Source organism: Gopherus flavomarginatus, chromosome 9 (genome assembly GCF_025201925.1).
Source record: "Gopherus flavomarginatus isolate rGopFla2 chromosome 9, rGopFla2.mat.asm, whole genome shotgun sequence".
NCBI classification, from domain to species: domain Eukaryota; kingdom Metazoa; phylum Chordata; order Testudines; family Testudinidae; genus Gopherus; species Gopherus flavomarginatus.
Window position 1 is genome coordinate 19,674,290 of NC_066625.1, and position 17,549 is coordinate 19,691,838.

Consider the following 17,549-nt stretch of genomic DNA (forward strand, 5'->3'; position numbering starts at 1 on the left):
CAAGAATCAGAAGAGACAGTCATCAAGGAGTAGGGTTAATTATTGTGCTCTGTTTTACTAGGACTGCATTTGTCTGAGAATTCCAACAGTTCAAATTTCTGCTAATTAAAACAAAGAAATAAATTAAACAAATTACAACAACTTAAAGGCAGCCCTCTAGAGGGCAAAATGGTCACAGGTGGCATGAGAGTTCCAGAAGAGGCAGGACCATAGGCCATGTATATTGCAGTTATGATGCATTTTAACTTCAGGAAGGAAGGTATAACTTGCTGCATCCACTTTGTGAAAACTGGAGGTCTACAGAGTTCACATTATGTACATAAACTTGAGATTTACACAACTTTTGCAGTGGGAACATGGGCATATATATCAGACATTAACACTAGTCATCAAGCCAAGGACGGTCTTCATCTTTGTCAGGCAAATATTTGACATTTAACTAAAGATAATTTACTCACTAGGCAAGCATTGATTACATTGCTGTGCAAACAACAGCTAACCTAAAATTGAGTTTTTGAACTATTTACACATCCAAGATATAGTTCTCCAGTTCATACAGATCCATATAAACTTCATATTTCATGGACCTATTGATTTAACAGAACTCCCTGATGGCTGACCTAATAGAATTAAGTGGATAGTTGGAAAGATAAGGAAGCAGACACCTCCCCCTCCCCCAATAATAAAGGCTGAGAGGTAAATCAAAACCATTTTTATTAGAACTGTCCCTGCAAAGTTATCTGTGAAGATGAACGTGTTACATTTTTAGACCAATAGGAGGCTTCCAATAATGAGACAAATATTGTCTTCGGCATGGAAGAGCTGTTTAGAGTGACAACAGAGCCATTCAATTCACTATTTTAAAACAAGACAATCTGTAGATGTCATAGAAAATTTACAACCAATATGTAGTCACTCTGACAAAGGGCTCACATAGTATAATAAAAATTTCAAGTCAATAAAGTCCACAGATTCATCAAAAATATGGTTTAGTGGCCTGTCTTCTAAAACTCCTTGGGCTCCAACCTGACAGAAGTGTCACTTCACGCAATCTTTCCTTTCATCTCACGTCCGTCTTGTTTTCTGTTTTTTCGCTTGTCTCTTTGCATCCTCTGGGCCACCCACATCTGAACCTGTCTGTCCAAGCGCCCGCACTCCTTGCAGTCGACTTGTCAGCTGTAACAGCAAGGGAATAAGCTGGGAAAGAAAGGGGAAGCAGGATATTATTATGATGGTATATGCATTTAGAATTATAACACTCTATAGTAATTCTCAGCCAAGCATTTTTAAAAACAGATCGTAGACATGCCCTTTGTGCAACAGGTTCAAAGACTGGACCATGGTAAATTCTAAATGGGAAATGGTCTAATCCAAACCTCCTGGAAATCTTAAATGCTCAAATATTGTTTCTGTCTGGTTGAAATTAAATAATTAATGCCTACTCTGAATTCCAGCAAGCAAAACATGTAATGGCATTGGTGTTATGATCCCAAAGAGAAGAGAGGTTTGGGTCACTATGGAAGAAGTTAAATACACTTACATCAATGACAGCTGTGATTGGTTATCTGGCATTGTTCTTTCCAGGACCATCATCAGACCAGCTGACCAAAACACAGAAGCAGCATAGGGACTAAAACACTAACACTAAAATTAAATATGCAGGTATTTAAGAAACTCTACAGCATTTTGTTTCTTTTGTTGACTGACATTTAACCCTGTTTTCTTACTTCTATCTAGACATCCACATTGGTAGTACCCTCATTTTATGCAACACAGTACAAAATGTTATGGGGAGTATTAGAATAGTAAAATAGAACTTCTACTACCTTATCATGATTGTAACCAGCTAACAGCAGGAGCAGTGTCAGAGGCAATGCGATGTAGGATCCTTGGGGAATATCTTGTTCAGGCAACTTTCTCTGCAAACAACAATGGCCATTGGTTTTCAGAACGTTTCTGCTGTTTTACCTATTAAAATCTCTCAACTTTAAATGACTAAAAACTGATTGACAATAGAGTTGTGTGGCATGTTCACCACTTACTATGTGACCAATTCCTGCTCAAGTGACATTGTAGGAGGACTACGTCCTCCATCGTAGAAGCAATCTTCATTCAGCTCAGCTCATCTGTTAGCTGGGGAGTTTGTTTTTAAAGTTCATGCATTAAGACAAGTCACTACACTGCTTTTAACAAGGTAATTGTGATGCACTTGACATGATACCTAAATATCGCTAGTCGCATGGACTACTAGAGGAGCATACAGGCACACCTGCATCCTTCACCCAAAACTGCCATTTCATGTTTCCCTCCTATTCCACTAGGGTCTAGATGTGCACTGAAGCAGAAAAGAAACCATCCATTTAAGTGCCACACACAAAAAACATGGCTACACTGGCAGAGGCAGAGCATGATCACACATTTTAAGATCTCTCTCACAGGAGAGGTGGAAGTTTTACTCCATGTTAGTTTGGAGAATCCCCCTGCTTTAACTGACAGTATTGGTTCCAAGTCTCATTCTTTACCAGTGGTAACTAAGGACTCTCCTAAGTGACACTCCTTACCTGACTAGGAGAGTCATTGTGGAATTACTATGGCAACCTCTTTCCCTTTTAAACCAACACATTTTAGCCATTAGCAGATCTGAATTACAGTGTCATGGCTGCAACTCTTTCATGCCACTGCCATCACTTACTCCACAGGAGCTAGGTATGGCAGCTTATATGACAAGGATTAGGTCATTTGTTGTTTGAGGCCTCATATGTATGCATGTTCCTCTGTGCACCAGATCCAACTTGCACTGAAATCAATGGCAAGACTTCCACGGGAGACAACGAAGTTAATGGAAGTCTTGCCATAGGCTTCAATGGAAGTCTAGAGAAGCATACATGTGACAATACCAGGCACAATACCTCAAGTTCAACTTTGAAAATAAACAAGTTAGAACACTAGATACTTACAGTGGGACTGAAGACCAAAGTGATGTGTTTGTGGTATCCAGTGGCAGTGAACGAAACTTGCGGTACGGTGTAATCATACTGGGATTTGGACAGTGTGGAGTCCAAGAGCACCACGTAATTCTGGGTGTAAAAAATAAAATCAATTGCCAGCTCCAGTAGAAAATATCAGGTTCGTAGAGAGGAAAAGATTCAAATGTAATAGTTAGTTTAACAAGCACCAAGCTTTCCGAGACACCTGTTGCTCCAGCACAAATACAGATCACGTTTCTGCCACAAGCACTCGGGAAATAACGCTAACATCTTTAAAAAAAAATATTGAAATGAATGAAACCAATAATTAATCATTAATATTACCTCTCCATCCCGGAGCAGTGGTGGGAAATGGAAAAATAGGGACTGGCCTAAGGAGACTGTTTGAATTGGGTTGTCAAGATTTTCACTTTTGTAAAGCTTCACCTGGGAGAGGGGGAAAACGCACAAGAGAAGGACAGTTACGAGGATGTACTGTAATAAATATTGTAGACGTTGCCTATATAAGGGAGAACAGCATTTCAAAGTACAGTGCACAAATGTTAAAAGAAAATGCTGAAATCAACCTGGCAATTTAGAACAGCTGGCACTGTCAAACTACAGACGTTTAAAATCCCACAGACTGGCTTGGGATCTTGTAACCTGAGATCTCTGGGCTGGTAAAAACTCATCTGCTACCAAGTACCTACCAGGGCTTTGGATTTTTATATATTTTATAAAACTACTTCAGCAACTTCACAGTAATTTGTTTTCTCTATCTCCCCTTACAATTTAATGAATTTTGCATGCTCAAACATAACCTCTTCCTTTTCCATTGACCAGGCAGTTGGTAGGGCCACATACAGTCCTTTCAGATGCAGGACAGCTAATTCTCATCAGTTCTGCCCTGTATCTCTGAGATTTCGGCTCCAACCAGAACAGCGATTGCCAGCTGTTCTGTCAGCTTATGCATCCACAACAGGCTAAACTGAGGTAACAAAACCTCTCACTAAATATTTATGCCAGTCCTGAATGCATCTCTCTCCGCATTAAAAGACAAGAGCTCACCCACACCTGCAGGATGCATACAAGAATCAAAGGGTGTGTAAGATCAAAATTAATAACAGAACATATGTGCAGGCTTAAAAAATTGAAAATATATTTCATTCTAGAATAAGCTGCTTTAGTCACCCAGGCTAACTTGTAGGTTATGAATTCCCCTGAAAGAGCAGAGAATCATTCACACACACAGCCCTAGAGCAAGGCATTTTTCCTTTACTCCTGTTCTGTGCATTTGGTGCTTCTGAGGTTTCCTGTAAAAGCCAACGACCTGGAACTAAGGTCTTGGTAACTGAGGGGAGAAGGAGACAATCTATTTGTAACCCTATACCTTGACTTTAATATTTTCCTTATTGCCATTAACACATTAACAGTCCAAATAAAGCAACTGTTTGAAGCTGGGGAACACAGCATTAAATCCTATACTCAGGTCCTGAAACAATTTGGCCTGATTTTCAGATGCCTTCAGCACTCCCATCACCCACTGAAGCCAATGTGAATGTGAGTGGCTCAGCTCCTCCTCTAAAAATGAGACCAAATTATTTTAACTCCTAACTTCAGGCACTCGAGTTTAAAAATTTCAGCCATGCTACTCATTTCCTATACTGCCATAAGCAACGGTATTCTTATCTGGGCATATTTTTATGATAAGTTTTCATTCATGGGATCTCTTTTCCCTAATAAAACCATGTGTCAAGACTTCTAGCAGCAAAGCTGTTTTAGGCTCAAATCCAGTTCTCTGATCCAGAGAGGCTCTCCCAATGGGAGAGCAAACCATTAGATGAGAGAGCCAGTCCAAAAGAGATCACTACTTCTTAGCTCTGGACCGTTCCATTGAGAACACTTTACTTTCACTGAAATCTCAACTCTAATTAGAATGCAAATTCAGCTTTAGTAAGTAGTTAGAGAGTCACTACTAATCTGAATATAATTTATAGTCTGGCTACTGATCAACTGCCAGCAACCTAAGACATAGTATCTTGGAGTTGAAGGAAAATACTCTGGAGTAGGATTAAAGGGCTGGCTTTACACTTACCCATAACGTAGAGAGATACTCTGAAGATGTGATCACGTTTCCACTTAAATCAAATTGGTTAATTTGTCGGAATGCAATAATATTCACATCATCGATGTCACTGTTCCCAACCTACAATATTCAAGCACAGGAACATTTACATTGCTAGGAGGGAAAATTAACAGAACACAGATACTGCTCAGAATTTTAAACAAACATTGGTTTTCCTACTATCATAGTCCCATGAAAACTTGAAATCTGTTCCCAATCACAATTGGTTTTTCTCCATTGCTTGCTCATTTGTAAATAATGAGCATGCTCATTTGTAAATACTGTATCAGCATAAGGCTTCCTGGTGCAACGGTGACAAGCACTGTCTTACTAGGCTAGGACCTTCATAGACATTTGAGAAGTATAGAACATGTAGGCTAAATTGTAAGACCATCATCCTTGAAACAGTCTAACCTCTTTGTGGGGAGAAAGAGGGGAGAGGAGCAGCAAAGCAAGACCTGACATGACCTCTCCACCAGGCCTTTCCAGCAGAGTTAAAATTAAAAGCACATAGTATTTAAACACCAGATTCTGACTGATGTCAGACAAGAATATTTTTCTAAATAACCTCATTAAAAAAGTGGTTGTGGCTGAAACGGGTGCTTCTTGGTTTTCTGTATTAAAAAGGGACACTGGTCAAGCAGTGGTAGACCTCAAAAATAGCTATATCATGAGTAGGCTGAATCTGGAGGGTCTTATACATTTGCAAGACAAAGAACCCAGAACCTCTCTCCAGCTGGAAGGAAATAGCATGCTGGCTAAGAGGAGAGTAGGACAAATTGATGTACATAGGCTATCATTCACAGCACACTGGCACTGATTTGTTTTCTGTAACTTGGGTGGCCTCTTCCCTCCCACCTAAGCAGCAGGAATAATTAGCATGAAGAGTGCAAATGCTTGAAGAAATTCTGCTCCTTTCTTTTGCTGCAGTGAAGGAAAGTCTGGTCAGGCATCCATTTTATCTTGAGTAATGACCATCTCCACAGAAAGATTTTAAACAACTAATGGCAGGCTAATTAACCTCTGCTGGATGTCGAGAGATAAATGAGAGGCAACTAAACAGAATCTCTAACGATTGAGGAATATTCATGAAATCTGATAAGTTTTAAGTTCAGGAGCTTTTTATTAAATTTTATGAAGATCTACAGAGCTTAGGGTGACAAGGTGTTCGATTTTATAGGGACAGTCCCAATTTTGGGCTCTTTTTCTTGTATAGGCTCCTATTACCCCCCACTCCCTGGCCCGATTTTTCACACTTGCTGTCTGGTCACCCTAACAGAGCTGAACCAGTAATTTTGCCTGCAGGAGGACTTCATGATCAGGACCATATAAACAAAAACAACAGAAAAGATATCTACCATGTGTAATTAAGTGTAAAATATAAGTATACTATAAATAATTGAAAGACTTGCACATGCTAAGAAACAAAATCCTTCAGAGTTGCTAGCTAATGTTTCATTGTCTGTGTTAAGGGAAATCCAGAAACAGTGTCCTGTCTTAATTCCCTAGACTCAGATACTTGGTGACTGAAAATCACTTATTTCAAACTTGGTTCCTATTGGGGCTTCATTTAGTTTAAGCTAATATCCAGCATGAAGACATGGATTTTGTGAAGGTACCTTGTTTGAACCTTCTGGTTCAAAACAGAATTCAGTCAGCTACTCCTCTGATGGAGGATATGCCAAATACCAAAACAGACTCAAGATGTGTACAACTCATATAGAGATCTGAACTTTCTTAAAGTGAAAGCAAGGACAGACCCAGGATTCCAGATCAGTGTGCAGAGCTATCAAACAATTCTCCCAGCACTGCTGTTATTCTGATATGACCTAGCATAGTGACTACCTCATCCTCAATGAGCCAAGATAAACCTTTTGTTTATTTTCTTATGCAGATGCTCAGGGGAAGGGAAGGACTATAGTTGGTTACAATGGATTCAGAGGGGAGAGGGGTCCTTTGGGAAGGCTGGGCTCCACATCCAAAGTCATAGGGGTGCATTTAACTTCAGGGATGGAAGAGTCTTCAGGTACTATTTGTATTTACGTTACCCTGTTTTTTTTCTGGTTATAAACCATATTCCCTTGAATATAATCCCCTGCTGACTGCCTCCGTTTGAGTCAATGTGACATCTTAAAATTTAGGTCTAGGGCCAGAATTTTAAAGTTAATGAGGTGTCTAAAGATGTAGATAGGTCCTACTGGTATTTTCAAATGCGTCTAAGCAGGGTTGAACTCTAGCTCCCATTGAAATATCCAACGTTAAATGAAACCTAGCAGAGACAACCAGCAACTCTGATGCCTTTTAATATAAGGTTCAGGTTTAAAAAGATGCCAGAAGAAATTACCTGAACTGCACGATGCTGTGGTAAGGCTCTTTCAATATGATCATTGCCTTCAGCTTTGAGCTGGATGTGATAAACACAACCAGGCTAAAAAACAAAATTCAGACAAATCCCATTGTTCAGTTATGTTAGAACCTTTATCATTAACAGAACCGAGATACTCAAAAGGCTTTAAAAAGCTGAGCACAATTCAGTTCATAATTCACCACCATAAATGGACGCAGCCCTATTCACTGAAAGTTTCTCTTGCCATGCAACGAAAATGTCACTGAATAACACTATCTAAAAAGAGAGGCTCCCTTCCTGCAGAGACAAGAGAAGTTTTAAAGGGCCAGGACTGTACTTCCATTGGTTTATCAGAAGGAACGGTCTGCTATGCAACGTTTTACTTACACAGAAAATGCATTAAACAAGGTTTAAAAACAGATCAAATAGTCCCCTTCTATATTCAATAAACACTCTGCAATTTGGACTTTTGAAAAGCGTAATTATGTCAGGTTAATTTATGCTGCCATCAATGAAGTAAGGACAGCACATCTTGAGGCAGGAAACCATAGCTGTGCAAAGCATTACAAAATGCAGAAAGCAAGGGCTCTGTTTACGATCCAGTATTCTATAGTTGATCCTAGACATGCTAGTCCAAAACTTCTGCTTCAGGTCTTCATCCAGAACTGTTTACTGTATCTAAAATATGCATGCACAACTGCCTGATAAGACAGATATGTTACTGTGGTAATAATTTCACACAAGACAGTAAACACTGTCCAAAGTCCTCTTTGCCTAGGATACTAGTACTATTCATGTATATATTCATACCCATTAGATATATCACACTTACTGTGTGTTATTCTAGCTGAACAAGTGAAGTGCAAAAGGATTCTCCCAAGGCCTCCACAGGATACTGACAGAAAGTTCTGTAGGATGTACACTAATGAATGTTTCTCTTTTACTGGAGTTAACAATTACTATTCCTCAATGTCTCCCACCACAGCCAGACCAAAGGGAGTCTGATCAGGCAACTGTGATGAGAAAATACTAAGCTGTGACTAACTATAAAATGCATTTTATAGTTCCGTTAACACACATAACACTATAAAAGCAAACAACGCTGGATGCATTACAATCCTTACCAGAAGTCCACGAAGTCTGAATTTACCCTCTTCGTCTGTTACTGTGTCTTCTCCATAGATATTACACTCTTTCTGCCCCACAGCTTCTACTGAAACTCCTTGTTCAGGTTCCCCATTTAAAGAAGAAACTGTACCATAGCAGCTAGGGGTGGAAAAGATGGATCCATTACTACATCTATGTGGCTGCTGCTGACACACACATTAAGACACGCCACTATTACAACAGATACAAAGATCCAAAGGAAATAGTGTATCATTTACTTTGGCTGGTCCCAAACTTCTTGATGGGAATCACACCTTAAAGGAAATGGTTTAACAGACAAATCTCTGTCTCCCACTGGCTGTGGTGCAAACCCAACTCATTGTAGTTGCCAAAGCTCTTCAATCAATGCTCATTCAATCATAAAACCACGTCCACGGAGTATGCATTTTTAAATGAAGACTGCTTTTATGATGCACAGTGTGAGGAAGTTAAGTTTTACCCTGAAAAGCCGCCATAAACAACTGGTATAGAGGTATGTCAGGAAAAAATGTGAAAGTTTGGCTTAATGCCCATCCATGCAGACCAGGGGGTAGTTTTGGGTACATAAACTAAGCAGGACAGTGAAGTATCTCAGCTCTACTCACCTGTAAGCTGTTCTGTGACCGGTTATTGTGATTTTAAGATTCTGTCCCTCCTGCACTTCGATCATTTGAGATGATGGTTCAAAGCGGAACTCTTTCATCATGGGTTTAAAGTAATACTGCCCTGGGCTCTGCAAAGAGGCATCAAGCAATTTCAGTTAAATTGCCATCAATATACGCATAATAAATCACCTGTCTCCTACCAATTGCATTTCCTAAAGAGTTCCATGCTATATGGGCTAAGGTTTCCCCCCAACAGCCACATGCCATGCTGTCTTTCAGAATAAAAAAAGAAAAATGCGAGAAGCACTTGAGAAGAACAGGGAACATATGGGACCATAAACTAACACAGCTCTGCTGGGAAAGAGCGTGAAATACAAAGGGCAAGGGAACTGCAGTGTTACCTTTATTACAAGACCTCAACAACAGGTGAGTGATCAGGAAACAAGAGATTCATGGGAGGAAACATGGCTCATGTGTGTAAATACTGGTGTGAACAATACTCTAACTGGATTCCATCCTCAAAGAATCCAAGAGTATTACAAACTAATGTGTTTGCTTTGTGTTTACAAGCTGCATCTAGAACTGCAGGCCAGCCTAGTCTGCCTGCTATGTGTGGAGGGTCAGAGCAGGAGTCAAGAAGCACAGTTTTTCCTGATTAGTTTTCTCCCATTTCCACTCATTAAAATTAGGTTGCTGCTTATAAAACTAACACAACACTTGCTGGGGGACTCATGTCTATCAGGAATGGGTAAGATAAGTGGGGAGAGAATATGGGCTCCCAGTACTGAGGAGTATTGCTAACATCTCCATTTTGGAGGGCAAGGTGTGATTGAACATAGATATACGTATACACTTCCAGAACAGAGAAAATCGTAACTGCGTGAACATTACCAGGTTGGAAAAGGTCAGCATGCCATTGTCCTGGGTAAGGAGGTTAGACCGGAACATCCCTCCACTAAGGGATAAGAGAACTCCAGCAAGAGGCTGGTCATCTTCAGCTTTAATCTGTTTTTAAAAAGGAGCAATGATCAATGAACACTAGCAATGCTACTGAACTCTGCAATTTACTTTATAAGGCATTAACATCCTCGGAAAATTACTGACAGTCTCAAAGTAGTTATGAAAACAATGGTCTAAATTAGGAACACACACACAAAACCAGTATTTTGTAAGCGATTCTAACACCTTCACTGTAATACATGCAAGATAATTTCTGCATAGCAAGTCACGGTCCACCAGGGAGATTTGTTCCACTAATTAGTGACACCAAAATCATTCCAGGGCAAAATCTCCCCATATCCCACAATTATTTCTCTGCATTTGGGTTTTTTGCTCTTGAGGCTTTGACTGCATACTCTCTTGTGAGGAACTTGAAGTGTGAAGAACATTACCTCAAAAGTCACTCCAGCAAGAGCAAAAGCTTTGAAGTCCCCAACTGTTCCCTCTACTTCAGTTAAAACAAACCCTTCTTTCTGTGCAGTAACAGTATATTCCAAATCACTGTGGAGAGGGCCAACGCTGCAAATAAAAGGAAACAAGAATCAGTTAAAAAGAAAGAAAAAAAAAATCTACCAAGAAGCATTCAGACAGTACACACACACAGTTTCAAGTTTATAGTCCTCACAGCATTCAAACTAGGGCAACCAAAAAGATGGACAATTGTGCAATTTACCTATAGGCACCTTTGTCATCAGTGAAAACTGTGATGAGTGGTGAAGTCACTCCCTTTTCGCCAATGATAATCTCAACGCCCTCCAACTCAGGATGAATCTGCCCTTCCAGAAATAAGCCTGCCTTTCCAAGAATCTCTATCAGCTTCCCAGGGCAGCTTTCTTGGAAAGGAAAGAAAACAGACAGTAACAATACACTCACCCTGTGCTCTACAGCAACATCTCAGCATCATCAGAAGTCACTGACTGAGGTTCTTTGGCCTGAGTTATGCAGGAGGTCAAACTAGATTTACTAGATTAACTCTCAGATAAAGCACTGTGTATTATACATGCTTGGAGAGGAATCAAAAGGCCATAATATACCCACAACTGACTTTAGTATTTCAAAGCTGGGGGGGGAGGGGGACGAGGGAGGAGGCAGCGTGAGGGAGGGAGACACCTTGTGCCACATTAATGACATTACCCGAGAGGGAAAAAAAAAAGCATAAAACCATTTGTGTGCAAGAATCAAAAACAATACAGCCTGGGACAGTATTCAAATGTGTATGAGACACACAAGCAGTCCAACACTTTCTTGGAGGTATCAAATATCAGAAGGCATTCACCTAAGAACCAATGGCATATTGGGCATAGGCAAAGAATTTGTAACTGTACTGCAAACTATCCGTAGATGGCAAAGATATTATAAACTAATTTGTTTCATGCGGACTATTTTTTATTACTTCGTTACAAAAAAATCTCTGGAAACAGAAACCTAGATTTGCCAGATGAACTGTAAGATGAACAAAAAAATACAAAAATAGAAATCTATCCCAATAGCTAATTGATAGAGCTAATCACAATCAAAAGCTCAAGTCTGTTCCACTATAGATGTACTCTCTTCACCTGTATAATGAAAGAAAAGACTTGACCATTCAGCTATAGCTTTAGTAACCCTACCTTACAACACGTCTTGCACAAAAAAATTTCAATTTATCGTTATTGATATTGTTATAGTGCCTACTGGGTATGAACAAGGACTTCTGAGGGAAACATCTCTCTTTATTATCCTGCAGCTCAAACACTACATTTTCAATGTTTAATAAGTGAAATTAGGCCACACAGAAACTGTGCTGCAATTGAAAGGGTCTACATAATGCCAGAACAACCCTAGAACACCACTTTATGAATTGATCTGTGGGAATGTGACTTGGCTTTACACTGTACGTTTACTATCTTACACATATTTACCTCCACTGACAATTGTTTCCACAGAGGGTGGGTAGAAAAGCAGCTCTTTTGATGAAGGTGTCACAGTGATTTTCTCTCCAGACCTAGATAACTCAAACAAGACCAAGATTAGCAGCTCTCATAACACTGCCTAGTGATTATAATGCCCATAAAAAGACTTTAAAAAATCAACTAACAGTAAGCTATTAAACACTGACACTATGTAGTACAATTTTCTTTTTAGGCTGCAGCTACAGAACATTACCACAGGCACTAAAGTAGCTTGGACACATTCCACCCAGATGACAGTGGTGCCACACAGTGTGGGAGGATGCAAGTTGGATAACATTAGACAACAGCACCAAGAAAATGGTGCTGCGTATCTCTGTGCCATAGTACCTTGCCCAATATGAAAATTCATATGAGAATGGCCCTTGAAGTTCTTCCACCATTTCTTGTACTGGTGGCTTTGTTCCTTCCTCTTCCTGACTCTTCTTTTCCCTCTCCTGTCTGCGAGCCTCAATTTCTGCCAGCTGTTGCTCTCTGCGCAACTCTTGCAGTGACTTCAGGGGTCCTAGAACTAAGGCAGGTTCACTGTCAATTGAAGACCTGAAAGTGGAAATGAGAAAACGAAACAGTCTCTTTGGAATTGAGGCTACGTGCTCATTACGTCTGCAATGACACAAGCCTCTCTCTTTGTTCCACATTGCTCAAATCTCTCTGGTTTCCTCATTTTCTTTATCCATCCTCCTCTCATGCCACTACCTATTCCAAGTGCAAACAAAACTAAAGCAACTTCAAAAGCAGAACCAACTTCCCTCCTGCATACCAGCCATCTAGTCCCAGAAACGCATGTTCACAGAAGACACAGAAAGCCTACCATCAACTTAGCCTAGAGGAAAATTGCCTGGTTTACTCTAGAATGGGGAAAGATTAAAGCTTCACATTTTGAAGCTACTTGACCACAGCAGCTCAGTTACACAAAACAAATGCAAGCCCGTGAGAGCTCATATTTCATTTGCCAGTGGTCTGAAACTTTAAAGACCTCAGCGAGATCCCTGCTTAGAGGTGCAAAGTGTGCATGGCCAAAACAGCTATAAAAAATAAAATCAAGGGGACCAAGTGCTGACGCTGAAGGACAATAACTTCAAGTCACCAGTCTTCATAAACAAACAAAATGTCTCAAGTCAGGTTTGGACCCCAGTTCAAGTTGTGAAAACAAACTTGACAGAAATTAAGATCAATAGAAACATTTCAATTTAGACAATATATTCGTGCACTATATATTGAAATAACAAAACATTTCCCTGCAGCACCTGAATCCCAAATACTGTAGCATTAACATTTATACAGCATTCTAGGTGCATATGGTGGTGCATTAGGACTATACACATACATATGATCATTCTCTTGGGGAAAATGAGCTAGAACTGAAAGCTGACTTGGCGAGTCTACTTTTATTTTCCAAGATGAAGAAAATGTACATAGGAAAAAGCAAACCATAACTGTGAAAAGTCAATTCCTTCTTTTACATTTAGTTCCATTATAATAGTCTTGCTCATGCTTCAGATCCTTGGAAGTAGGAATTTTAAAAACAAATAGATAGTTTTTAACATAAGAACTGTCCCTTAAGATCTGGGACATGTTTTCCTTCGTTTCATAAAAGGCACTTTCTCTAAAAAGCTTGAAACAGACTAGAGCAGATGTGTTCTGTGGACCAGCAGTAGTCTGCAGAGCACTTGCTGGTGGTCTGTGGAGAGCTGGTTGGTTGCATGGTATTGTATCTCCTTGTTTGTGGCTGCTAAGAACTGTATTTAATAAAGCTAACAATTCATTGCTGTTACTTTTCCAAGTTAGTAGTTGCTGTAGCTGCCACAGGTTTGTTATGCTAAGAGAGGTGGGGCCCTGCAGGGAAAAGCACTCTCTTTTAAGATGATTTCCATACCGTAAGAAAGCCCAGACTAGAAAATGTGAATATGAGCAAAGCTCTAGTAAAGCTCTAATCATCATCAGCCTCATCCAGACAGATACGGCACCTCCAACAACTACAGTGCTCACAAATCAGTGCTCCCTTGTGCGCTGTGTGTTTAGCTGAACATAAACGGGCACATTAGTGTGTAATCACTCTGCATGGTTCTCTTTTTATAGCTTCTTTACATCAGTAACAGGCCTCTAAAACAGAAGACTCTCTCTTTGAAGTACTAAAAGAAAAAACAGATCCCAGGATTAGAGAATTCAGAACAGGCTAATATGTCGATTCCCCCTTTAGATTCCAGCTAAGGGGCAAGTCACTAAAAAAATATGAATTCTTGGAAAACCATAATCCGGGGTTGTTTGTTTTTTTAACCCTGGTACAAATAAAATATAAAAGGGCTAAATGGGAATCAGGAGACAACGTTCAAAACAATCATCAAGAAACCCTTAAACATCCATAGAGAGTCCCAAGCACACAGCATGACCTGCCACTCAAAGAATGCTGTGGCTAAAAGTGGGATCACTCAAGAAGCAGTCATACAGCTGTGCTACAGACTGCAGTATTAAAAAACTGAATAAAGCTTTATGCAATAATGTCCTTTTCTTTTTTTTTAACCACAAGATTTCTTTGTTCTTACTTAATCGTAACAGTCACCTCCATCAGTTTATCTGTTGTTATTGTTCCCAGGACATGGTGTCGAACTGCAGTGAGTGTCAGGATACTGGGAGAAGATCTGAAAATCAGAGCAGCAAAGAGGTGAACTAAGTATCTCCTTTTAAAAAAATTGAAACAAAAGCATCTCATTTAGCTGAATTTGCCCCCAAGAGTCCCATGCACTTTACAAACTTGGAAATACACGTTATATGGGGAAGGCAGTGTGGGCTAGCTAATAGGACACTGCACTGGAAGTCTATTCATAGGGCTGTCACTGACCTGTTCTATACCCTTGGGCAAGTCACTGCCTTACTCTGGGCCTCTGCTCCTCCTCCCAATCTTTGCCCGTCTTGTCTATTTCAACTGTATGCTCTTGGGCCCAAGGTCTCCCGCTATGCATTCGCACAATGGAGTGTTACTCTTGGTTAGTATCTCTGGGTGCGAGTGGCATACAAGAGTGAGACTACTCCACCCACCAAGCCAGGCACAACCAGCTCAGGTAGCTCACCACTGCACAACAGCAGTTTAAGGGGAATACTTTATTCAATAAAGACAGCAGGCAAAAGCAAGGCAGGTAGAATGTAACTACCAGGGCTGGAATTTAGACACAACACTATGGGTAGTTACACAGTGCAATTCATCTTTGTGCACTTTGTTACAAGTCTTTTGCATGCCAATCCTGACAAGTGATCGATGGTCTATGTAAAAAGCCATTTTGATGTTTTCTACAAAGAAAGAAAATCATTATTCAGAGAAACAAAGCTGTCAAAAATATCAATTTAAAATAACAAACGCATTTTGAAAGCTTACTAGTTTTAAAATATGGATGAGACAAGTTTTTGGCCATATCTAATGAACATGAAAGTCTCTCTCCTCTTTCTAACATTGTTGTGATAAGGATTCCCTCTACTGGTTAAAATGGCTCACTGTCAATATTTTAAGCTTGATTTGATGAAAGTCTCAGGTGAGGAAAGCATCTTGAAAGGGTATTACGGAAGATACATGTCAAATACATTGGGTAACATTTGTTCTTACGTGTCATAAATGTAGTACTTATGCTCAAACTGGTGACAGGAACGTGGGGTCACTTCATACACACCTGAAGAGTCAAAGACAGAAGCACTGAAAAGATTGAAGTTTTCTGTGTTAACATTCAGCAGAATTCTAACGACAGAATATGGCCAAAATTTGCGCCATTTAAAGCAGTTTAATTAAATCAGTGCAACCCCTTCTGTGGGCACTAACAAGTTGTTTTACCTCACTTGAATACCAGAGAGAATACTAGAGAGGCACTATGGGCTAGTCCCCAGATTTTCCCAAACCACACTGATACAAACAAAATTAGGCAGCAGGGCAGGTGGGGACATGCATAGTCTGTTGTGATACTTGTGTGGACACAAACTGAACAGGGTTACTTGTAACCCATTAAGGTGACCAGTCTCCAACTGGTTACTAACCACTGCAGTATCAATAAGACAATTGACTTTAACAATCAACTGAAGATCAAGGCCTAACACTAAGTTAAACCCAGAGTTGTGTGTTGATTTTCCTACTAAGCAGGCTATCAGAGGCATTCAGCACAGAAAAGTTTTAAACCAAACTTTCTGAAGTTCCTTCTTCTGCTTTGAAAAATCTTTGTTATCTTCTATTTCAAACCTATTCCAGAAGGAACCCTGGACTGCAATCAGACCTATGGGATTTGTGATGTCACATCTAGAAAGGGAAAGCCCAGTTATGAACAAAATATATGAACCTTTAGCCTGCTAAATTTAAATGGTCAAAGATCAGTGCCTTTGATCCAATTCAATGAAAGTTTCTTACCTCAATTAGTTTGTGAGGAATACATTACCTCTAACAGAAGAACTAAATACTATGGGAGACTGCATAAGCCTTACAAGGTATTTCTATATGAACAGGACTATAGTATACACCATTCAGAGATTTAAGGGACCCCAGAAGATCAGTTACTTTAAAAAATATTAAACTTCCAGCAATGTTTTAAATCAACATTATAAAGAAGCTACCTGGCTTTGAAAGACAGAATCGGTTAACTCCTTTGGACAGGTTATAAACACCAACATTCTCTGGTCCATTTCCATCTTGGTAAAATTCCTGAATGAGGGACCCCAATACAAAAGATTATCAGCAGGTACCAACAAACAGTATTTACATGGCAAACACTAATTACAGCACTTCTATAGCAGTTTCCAACCAAAGATCTCTAAGCCCTTTACAAATGTTGTGAGGCAAATCTCAAAGAGCTCTAAGCCTAAATACTCTTGTGAATTAAATACTGTCCTTATTTTACAATCCAGGGGAGAGGGGCAGTGGCAGGCAGAGAGATCGTTTGTAATTGTCACATATGACATCAGTAGTACAGCTGGGAACAGAACTCAGATCTCCTGACTCCCATTCCCATGCTGCAACTATGGGTATGTCTACACTACAAAGTAAACCCAAGGTTAGTGGGACTCAAGTCAGGGGACCCATGGTTAGGGAACCCTGGATTTGAGCATCGCCTACTTTGTATTTTAACCCTACGTTAAGCCTTTTCTAACTCATGCTCAAACCTAGGGATCTGGCATCCACTCAAGTGCACAGACCCGAGTCAAAGTAACCATATCCCAGAGTTCCTAGCACTCCCCGAAATGTGGCTGCTCTAGCCATAGGACCATGGTGTACTTTGGGAAAACTTTACCACTCACTTTGCAAAAGCCTTGATCAGTTCACTCTCCATTGCAAACCCAGGCTCTCTAATAGTGTGCTTGCAGATGGGTGATCAAAAGAGAATGGGTTCATGCAGACCTGAGCTGCTGCATTTGCAAAGAGCAAGGAGCTTCCATTTTCCACAG

At 40.0% G+C, this 17,549-nt stretch overlaps 1 protein-coding gene across 1 annotated transcript in view; it reads right to left on the reverse strand.

The window, feature by feature from the left end:
- Positions 1–697: 697 nt before the first annotated feature.
- The window catches only part of LOC127058150 (nodal modulator 1), a 33,824-nt gene continuing 16,972 nt past the window's right edge, over positions 698–17,549 (reverse strand). The window contains exons 16-31 of the mRNA XM_050967688.1: positions 16,722–16,809; positions 15,733–15,796; positions 14,681–14,776; positions 12,468–12,677; positions 12,090–12,172; positions 10,862–11,021; positions 10,581–10,707; positions 10,081–10,194; positions 9,190–9,317; positions 8,563–8,704; positions 7,436–7,519; positions 5,062–5,172; positions 3,312–3,413; positions 2,958–3,077; positions 1,827–1,919; positions 698–1,197 (exon numbers count right to left, since the gene is read on the reverse strand). Of these exons, the coding sequence (XP_050823645.1) occupies positions 1,066–1,197; positions 1,827–1,919; positions 2,958–3,077; positions 3,312–3,413; positions 5,062–5,172; positions 7,436–7,519; positions 8,563–8,704; positions 9,190–9,317; positions 10,081–10,194; positions 10,581–10,707; positions 10,862–11,021; positions 12,090–12,172; positions 12,468–12,677; positions 14,681–14,776; positions 15,733–15,796; positions 16,722–16,809 (1,854 nt within the window). The 3' untranslated portion in view covers positions 698–1,065. The remainder of the gene's footprint in view (positions 1,198–1,826; positions 1,920–2,957; positions 3,078–3,311; positions 3,414–5,061; positions 5,173–7,435; positions 7,520–8,562; positions 8,705–9,189; positions 9,318–10,080; positions 10,195–10,580; positions 10,708–10,861; positions 11,022–12,089; positions 12,173–12,467; positions 12,678–14,680; positions 14,777–15,732; positions 15,797–16,721; positions 16,810–17,549) is intronic.